Source organism: Hoplias malabaricus, chromosome 16, assembly GCF_029633855.1.
Source record: "Hoplias malabaricus isolate fHopMal1 chromosome 16, fHopMal1.hap1, whole genome shotgun sequence".
Lineage (NCBI taxonomy): Eukaryota > Metazoa > Chordata > Actinopteri > Characiformes > Erythrinidae > Hoplias > Hoplias malabaricus.
The window spans coordinates 2,833,740-2,843,647 of NC_089815.1; the positions used below are offsets into that span (position 1 = coordinate 2,833,740).

General features: G+C 46.7%; 1 protein-coding gene across 1 annotated transcript; it reads left to right on the plus strand.

Moving 5' to 3' along the window:
* Window positions 1-1,547: 1,547 nt before the first annotated feature.
* Window positions 1,548-9,501, plus strand: csrp3 (cysteine and glycine-rich protein 3 (cardiac LIM protein)). Its single transcript, XM_066648081.1, has 5 exons — window positions 1,548-1,679; window positions 7,334-7,502; window positions 8,185-8,311; window positions 8,615-8,708; window positions 9,412-9,501. Exons 1-5 carry the CDS (start codon window positions 1,568-1,570, stop codon window positions 9,483-9,485), a joined length of 576 nt encoding a protein of 191 aa, XP_066504178.1. The 5' UTR covers window positions 1,548-1,567; the 3' UTR covers window positions 9,486-9,501.
* The last annotated feature ends 407 nt before the right edge of the window (window positions 9,502-9,908 follow it).

The following is a 9,908-nucleotide window of genomic DNA, read 5'->3' on the forward strand; positions in this document are numbered from 1 at the left end:
GCCGTCTAACCAACGTTCTCTTAAGGTTGAAAATGAAAGTTGAAAAGACGTCCAAACACAGACATTGAAAAGACGACTATTAGACGTATTTTGGACGTCCGTTGACGTTATTAATTGGTCCCGAAATAAATTACTTGTATAAAACGCGTTTTGGACGTCCACTGACGTTATCGATTGGTCACCACTTGATAACTAACTTATTAAGATGGATTTTGGACGTCCATTGACGTTTAAAATATGTCCTTGACGGACAGACTACTTTTAGACCTATTTTGAACGTCCAGGGACGTTCCTTGTTTACTGGGTCTGTACTCAGAACCTGCAGGATCCAGACACTGAGAAAACCGGGTCGCAACAAAAAATAAAGCAATTCCTTCCTTAGTTCGTTCCTTTCTTTATTGTGACCGGGGGCAGAATGTTTGGGAGATGTTCTCCTCCGCGGATTAATGAAGAGCCGTGTGGGAACCAAAGAGTCGACACTTCTGGGTGAGCCGAGTCGAATGATCTTGGTTCACTAAAAAGAGTCGGAATTCCCATCATTAACCACACGCAGTAACTTGTGTTTCTTTCACAACAAACAGTGATCCACCGGAACAGTTCGGTTATTAGATGAGAAACAAAACAAGGCGCGGAGCCTAAAAGGAAAACGGCTCCGGATGGACTCGTTAGCGCCGGCGTGTGGTTAATGATGGGAATTCCGACTCTTTTTGGTGAACCAAGATCATTCGACTCGGCTCACACAGAAGTGTCGACTCTTTGGGTCTTCAAACTGCTCTTCATTAAAACATCTTCCAAACATTTTGCCCCCGGTTACAACCTTTATTATAAGTCCATCACAATAATAATAAATGATATATAATAATATTATTAATAATAATTTTGAAGCGCTATTCAGTAACTCAAAAGATGCTGATTGCAGTGTCACAGCAGACATTCAAACAACACACAAAACAAATAAGAAGAGGAGGGGGGGCAGGTGGTAGGTTCGAGGCAGATATAAATACAGAGTCTATCTCCCGGCTGTGAGTCAGAGTTTCTGTTCTGTGAGGAATGCATTGATAATGATCCGCAAATAGCTCCTTTCCAAAGCCGCTGCTGATAAAACACACACACACACACTCCCCCCAAACACTCAAAGTGGTCCGCCTATCCCTCCCTGGACTATTCTCATCGACTCGCTCAACACACCCCGGGCCCAGTCCAGCTCCAGAGACACTCAGACGATTAAAGGTGCAGTCAGTCATCTTCTCCGTGGCTTTAAAGCGATTTTTCTTTAGCTGTACTTCTTTTTTTTATCAAAATGTTCCCTGAATGAACCAGTTTATTCTCCACAGACTGGGCCCCCCACACAGGGCAGCCATGTTTAGAACAGGTTCAGAACAGACTCTGACACATCCTGGCCTCTAGGAGTCAGTTGTTTTACAGTACGGGACCAATGAGTGCAACTTTAAATGTTGAAGCTGTTGGTTGTTTCTCGATGCAGGGTATCATTTTAAAATCTGCCTTTTTAACCCTTTAATGTGACTGTTGTTAACCCTTTGTTTCTGCAGACTGTCTCGTGTAGACCATGCCGAACTGGGGTGGGGGGGCCAAGTGCGGGGCCTGTGGGGGGACGGTGTTCCATGCGGAGGAAGTGCAGTGTAACGGACACAGTTTCCACAAAACATGCTTCATCTGCAGTGAGTACAGACCTGAGTTTAACCAAATAAATTAATCTAGAGTTAAAGGTGATTTTAAACTCAAAACAAATCTCTGAGTGTGTCTTCTCTACATGTGCTGCTCTGCAGTCGGTTTGTTCTGGAAACCGCTAAACAGCTCGAGTTACACATGAGTTTCAGTGGGAATTCAAACAGTGAATGAACACTTACAGACAATTTACACTTCAGACACCAACAAGATACAGTCGCTTCTTACTCACACACACCGCTCCACCTTAAAAGATACAGCCACTTCTTACTCACACACACTGCTCCACCTTAGAAGATACGGTCGCTTCTTACTCATACACACTGCTCCACCTTAAAAGATACAGTCGCTTCTTACTCACGCACACCGTTCCACCTTAAAAGATACGGTCACTTCTTCCTCACGCACACCGCTCCACCTTAAAAGATACAGTCGCTTCTTACTCACGCACAGCGCTCCACCTTAAAAGATACAGTCGCTTCTTACTCACGCACAGCGCTCCACATTAAAAGCTACAGTCGCTTCTTACTCACACACACCGCTCCACCTTAAAAGATACAGTCACTTCTTACTCACGCACACCGCTCCACATTAAAAGATACAGTCGCTTCTTACTCACACACACCGCTCCACCTTAAAAGACAGTCGCTTCTTACTCGCACACACCGCTCCACCTTACGAGATACGGTCGCTTCTTACTCATACACACCGCTGCATGTTAAAAGATACAGTCGTTTCTTATTCACACGCACCCCTCCACCTTAAAAGATACGGTTGCTTCTTATACACACACACACACCGCTCCACCTTAAAAGATACAGTCACTTCTTACTCACACACACCGCTCCACCTTAAAAGATACGGTCGCTTCTTACTCACACACACCGCTCCACCTTAAAAGATACGGTCGCTTCTTACTCACACACACCGCTCCACCTTACGAGATACAGTCGCTTCTTACTCACACACACCACTCCACCTTAAAAGATACAGTTGCTTCTTACTCACACACATCGCTCCACCTTAAAAGATACTGTCGCTTCTTACTCACACACACCGCTCCACCTTAAAAGATACAGTCACTTCTTACTCACACGCACCGCTCCATGTTAAAAGATACAGTCGCTTCTTACTCACACACACCGCTCCACCTTAAAAGATACGGTTGCTTCTTATACACACACACACACCGCTCCACCTTAAAAGATACAGTCACTTCTTACTCACACACACCGCTCCACATTAAAAGATACAGTCGCTTCTTACTCACACACACCACTCCACCTTAAAAGATACAGTCGTTTCTTACTCACACACACCGCTCCACCTTAAAAGATACAGTCGCTTCTTACTCACACACACCGCTCCACCTTAAAAGATACAGTCGCTTCTTACTCACACACACCGCTCCACCTTACGAGATACGGTCGCTTCTTACTCACACACACCACTCCACCTTAAAAGATACAGTTGCTTCTTACTCACACACATCGCTTCACCTTAAAAGATATGGTCGCTTCTTACTCAAACGCACCGCTCCACCTTAAAAGATACAGTTGCTTCATACTCACACGCACCGTTCCACATTAAAAGATACAGTCGCTTCTTACTCACACGCACCGCTCCACCTTAAAAGATACGGTCGCTTCTTACTCACACGCACCGCTCCACCTTAAAAGACAGTCGCTTCTTACTCACACACGCCACTCCACCTTAAAAGATACAGTCACTTCTTACTCACACGCACCACTCCACCTTAAAAGATACAATCGCTTCTTACTCACACACACCTCTCCACCTTAAAAGATGTGGTCGCTTCTTACTCACACACACCGCTCCATGTTAAAAGATACAGTCGCTTCTTACTCACACACACCCCTCCACCTTAAAAGATACGGTTGCTTCTTATACACACACACACACCGCTCCACCTTAAAAGATACAGTCACTTCTTACTCACACACACCGCTCCACCTTAAAAGATACGGTCGCTTCTTACTCACACACACCGCTCCACCTTAAAAGATACGGTCGCTTCTTACTCACACACACCGCTCCACCTTACGAGATACAGTCGCTTCTTACTCACACACACCACTCCACCTTAAAAGATACAGTTGCTTCTTACTCACACACATCGCTCCACCTTAAAAGATACTGTTGCTTCTTACTCACACGCACCGCTCCACATTAAAAGATACAGTCGCTTCTTACTCACACGCACCGCTACACCTTAAAAGATACGGTTGCTTCTTAATCACACGCACCGCTCCACCTTAAAAGACAGTCGCTTCTTACTCACACACACCACTCCACCTTAAAAGATACAGTCACTTCTTACTCACACGCACCGCTCCACATTAAAAGATACAGTCGCTTCTTACTCACACGCACGCTCCACCTTAAAAAATACAATCGCTTCTGACTCACACACACCTCTCCACCTTAAAAGATGTGGTCGCTTCTTACTCACACACACCGCTCCACATTAAAAGATACAGTCGCTTCTTACTCACACGCACCGCTCCACCTTAAAAGATAGTCGCTTCTTACTCACACACACCGCTCCACCTTAAAAGATACAGTCGCTTCTTACTCACACACACCGCTCCACCTTAAAAGATACGGTCGCTTCTTACTCACACGCACCGCTCCACCTTAAAAGATACGGTCGCTTCTTACTCACACACACCGCTCCACCTTAAAAGATACGGTCGCTTCTTACTCACACACACCGCTCCACCTTACGAGATACAGTCGCTTCTTACTCACACACACCACTCCACCTTAAAAGATACAGTTGCTTCTTACTCACACACATCGCTCCACCTTAAAAGATACTGTTGCTTCTTACTCACACGCACCGCTCCACATTAAAAGATACAGTCGCTTCTTACTCACACGCACCGCTACACCTTAAAAGATACGGTTGCTTCTTAATCACACGCACCGCTCCACCTTAAAAGACAGTCGCTTCTTACTCACACACACCACTCCACCTTAAAAGATACAGTCACTTCTTACTCACACGCACCGCTCCACATTAAAAGATACAGTCGCTTCTTACTCACACGCACGCTCCACCTTAAAAAATACAATCGCTTCTGACTCACACACACCTCTCCACCTTAAAAGATGTGGTCGCTTCTTACTCACACACACCGCTCCACATTAAAAGATACAGTCGCTTCTTACTCACACGCACCGCTCCACCTTAAAAGATAGTCGCTTCTTACTCACACACACCGCTCCACCTTAAAAGATACAGTCGCTTCTTACTCACACACACCGCTCCACCTTAAAAGATACGGTCGCTTCTTACTCACACGCACCGCTCCACCTTAAAAGATACGGTCGCTTCTTACTCACACACACCGCTCCACCTTAAAAGATAGTCGCTTCTTACTCACACACACCACTCCACCTTAAAAGATAGTCGCTTCTTACTCACACACACCGCTCCACCTTAAAAGATACGGTCGCTTCTTACTCACACACACCGCTCCACCTTAAAAGATACAGTCGCTTCTTACTCACACACACCCCTCCACCTTAAAAGATACGGTCGCTTCTTACTCACACACACCGCTCCACCTTAAAAGATAGTCGCTTCTTACTCACACACACCGCTCCACCTTAAAAGATACAGTCGCTTCTTACTCACACACACCGCTCCACATTAAAACATACGATCGCTTCTTACTCACACACACCGCTCCACATTAAAAGATACGATCGCTTCTTACTCACACACACCACTCCACCTTAAAAGATACAGTCGCTTCTTACTCACACACGCCGCTCCACCTTAAAAGATACGGTTGCTTCTTATACACACACACACACCGCTCCACCTTAAAAGATACAGTCACTTCTTACTCACACACACCGCTCCACATTATTAAGAGTAATAATAATATCGTCATCATCATCGCTTACATTATATGCACTATGAATGTATCAGTACACGAGCAGAACAGCAGACCTATGTAATGTATAGGGTCCTTTCATATTTGTCAGTAATGTGTAAGTAGGAACTCCATCACTCCAGAGAACACAGTTCCACTGTTCCGCACACCAGAGGAACTCCATCACTCCAGAGAACACAGTTCCACTGTTCCACACACCAGAGGAACTCCATCACTCCAGAGAACACAGTTCCACTGTTCCACACACCAGAGGAACCCCATCCCTCCAGAGAACACAGTTCCACTGTTCCACACACCAGAGGAACTCCATCACTCCAGAGAACACAGTTCCACTGTTCCGCACACCAGAGGAACTCCATCACTCCAGAGAACACAGTTCCACTGTTCCACACACCAGAGGAACCCCATCACTCCAGAGAACACAGTTCCACTGTTTCGCACACCAGAGGAACTCCATCACTCCAGAGAACACAGTTCCACTGTTCCGCACACCAGAGGAACTCCATCACTCCAGAGAACACAGTTCCACTGTTCCACACACCAGAGGAACCCCATCACTCCAGAGAACACAGTTCCACTGTTCCACACACCAGAGGAACTCCATCACTCCAGAGAACACAGTTCAACTGTTCCACACACCAGAGGAACTCCATCACTCCAGAGAACACAGTTCCACTGTTCCACACACCAGAGGAACTCCATCACTCCAGAGAACACAGTTCCACTGTTCCACACACCAGAGGAACTCCATCACTCCAGAGAACACAGTTCCACTGTTCCGCACACCAGAGGAACTCCATCACTCCAGAGAACACAGTTCCACTGTTCCACACACCAGAGGAACCCCATCACTCCAGAGAACACAGTTCCACTGTTCCACACACCAGAGGAACCCCATCCCTCCAGAGAACACAGTTCCACTGTTTCACACACCAGAGGAAGCTAAGATTGGAACTAAAACAAAGTCAACGCTCAAATAAACACAGCTGTTGTTTAGGGATCGTTCACACCATGTCCCCAGTGTCCACCACGTCTACAGACTGTGAATATGCCGTAGTGTCACAGCCAGAAAATCAGAGCAGTGTGGTTGAGTGATGGACTGAGGTTGAGAGTGGACTGCTGAGGCTTCTCCTGATAAATTGTTGAAGCTGCTGGAGTGAAGATGGAGGAATGGAACCCTAGGGAACACTGCGCTATGCTAATTCCCCACAATTAGCTTCCATTCCAGGTCTGTTTCCTCTCTCCTGCTGGCATCCAGGGGCTCAGAGCCCAAATTAGCCATTGATGCTAATCTGTGTCCGAGCACCGGGCAGCTGCCGGACGCGATGAGGTCACATCCCTGTCCACAGCGTCCACTCTGAAACAAACACCAGGCTTAACTCCTGTGGAGTACTGACCCTCTCCCAGCATCTCCTCCTCCTGTACTGATTAAAGGCATGGTCTGTTATTTTTACCACCAGAAATTACAAACAGTGCAGAAATTATAAACAGCGCCCCTGTGTCGGAGACCCGCTCTGTGAAGGATAAACTGATTAATTCAGAGACAGAGAGACAGAGTTCACTTCCTGAGAACCGCACTTCAAACAGACACTTCACTTCACAGTAAACAGGCTGGTTTGTGATGAAAACAATTTACCTCACTGTGTGGGCTCTGGTAAAGTGGGTGGGTTCTAATTATTCTTTCTGAGTTCAGTAGGCGTTGTGATTTTTGTCCACAGTGGGTTGTCGTAAAGGTCTGGACAGCACCACGGTGGCAGCCCATGACTCTGAGATCTACTGCAAATCCTGCTACGGCAAGAAATATGGGCCAAAAGGCTACGGTTACGGACAGGGGGCTGGGGCCCTTAGCTCAGACCCGGTGGACAGTGACCCAGCCCAGAGCCAGGAGTGAGTCCAACTACACACCACCCTACACAACACACCTACACCACCCTACACAACACACCTACACCACCCTACACAACACACCCACACACGACACCTACACCACCCTACACAACACACCTACACCACACTACACAACACACCTACACCACACTACACACCACCCTACACAACACACCCACACACGACACCTACACCACCCTACACACCACCCTACACAACACACCTACACCACACTACACACCACACCTACACCACCCTACACAACACACCTACACAACACACCTACACCACACTACACACCACCCTACACAACACACCTACACAACACACCTACACCACACTACACAACACACCTACACAACACACCTACACCACACACCTACACAACACACCTACACCACACTACACACCACCCTACACACGACACCTACACCACTCTACACCCCACAACTACACCACCCTACACACGACACCTACACCACTCTACACACCACCCTACACACCACACCTACACCACACTACACACCACCCTACACACCACACCTACACCACACTACACACCACCCTACACACCACACCACACAACACACCTACACCACCCTACACAGCACACCTACACCACCCTACACAACACACCTACACCACCCTACACAACACACCTACAGCTGTGTTTCTGCTACAGGGCAAAGCCACGACCCTCCTCTGGCTCCGGTCCAACTCGGTTTGCTCAGAAGTTTGGTTCCAGTGAGCGCTGCCCGCGCTGCTCCCAGGCTGTCTATGCTGCCGAGAAGGTGATGGGGGCGGGAAAGGTAATGCACCACTAATTACAGCTTTAAACAAAACAACACACTCGTACACACCACAACACAACCCCCGGTCACTCAGAAATATCTGAGAAATATCTGACTTGGTCTAACACATTATTCAGAGTAAGACATTTTTCTGACAGAGGACAGCAGTGTGGAGACAGTGGGGGGAGGTACACTAGGAGGACAGCAGTGTGGAGACAGTAGGGGGAGGTGTCCTGAGAAGACAGCAGTGTGGGAGGACACTGGGCCGAGGGACACTGAGGGGGAGCTCTGAATGAATGCTGTGTCTGTGTTTTTCTGCAGCCGTGGCACAAAACCTGTTTCCGTTGTCTTTTGTGCGGGAAGAGCCTGGAGTCCACCACCGTCACGGACAAAGATGGAGAACTCTACTGTAAAGGTACCATGTTCTTCTCCTCAGATCGGATCAGAACCCCACCCTCACTCCATGCTCCAGAACCTCCCGGGGTCAGCGCAGTGGGCTGTGGAGGGAACTGATCTGCCGTTTATTTCTCACTGTACAACGTACAATTTAATGCATAGGTCTGTCACAATAATCATGTTATTGATTAATCGTACGATATCTGGACGTTTCCTCTGTGACGTTTACTGACCTCAGTGATGTTCACTGTGTGTTTACAGAAGAATAAATGTCACCAGTGTTTTAGCCGCTCGCTCTGTTCTAGAGCGGTGAGGTGAATTTGTTTAAAAATTGTGGATTTTTTTGTTTATTTATTCAGTGTACTTCAGTGTAGTTATTCATAACTGCAAAAAAAATGACTTAAAATAACAATATCATTCATTGCAATTAATTTTGGGAAAATACATTGACCGCAAAATGGCTGTTGTGACAGGCCTGATGTGGCTTCTGCACTTATCCCTTCCATGGTAGTGATCTCACACAGACAGTCTGCGCTCAAGGCCTCTTTTGGATTCTTACTGATCTGAAACCTCATGATTTTAAATAAGAAAACAGTAGATAATAGTCTAATTTTGTAAACAAATAAAAAATAAAAGTCCTAAAATATACAAAGGCTGCAGATGAAGTAATTTCACTAAAACCCTTTCATTTCACAGATGTAATGTGTTTTCTCGTTTTTCAGTTTGCTACGCGAAGAACTTTGGTCCAAAGGGGCGTGGCCTGGGCAACATGGGCGTGGTTGAAGAAGGAGAATGACCAATAAACAGCAGAGGGGTTAGTTCTTCACAGAGAAGTCGTCGCTGAGTGAAACAGACCCTGAATCCCTTGGTTCTGACGGAGTTCGGACCTCCTCAGGGAACCTGGCCGTGGCCGATCAGTGACCCCTTCTTCATTAGAATAATTAATAAATCTCTGTTTAACAGGTTCATTAATAAAATCAGAGCGGCTGTTAACAACGGTGTCTCCGACTCGTTTCTCATACACAAATCAGCCCTAATTACCTGAAGATTATTCTAATGTATGCAAATGTATTCCTCTGATAAAGGTTGTGCGGACGGAACAAATGAAACTGAACAGAAACACAACAAAGAAACAGTTTAAAGATCTCCACACCGCCCCGGATCACTCATCGCTCCTCCACACCGCCCCGGATCACTCATCACTTGTCCACACCGCCCC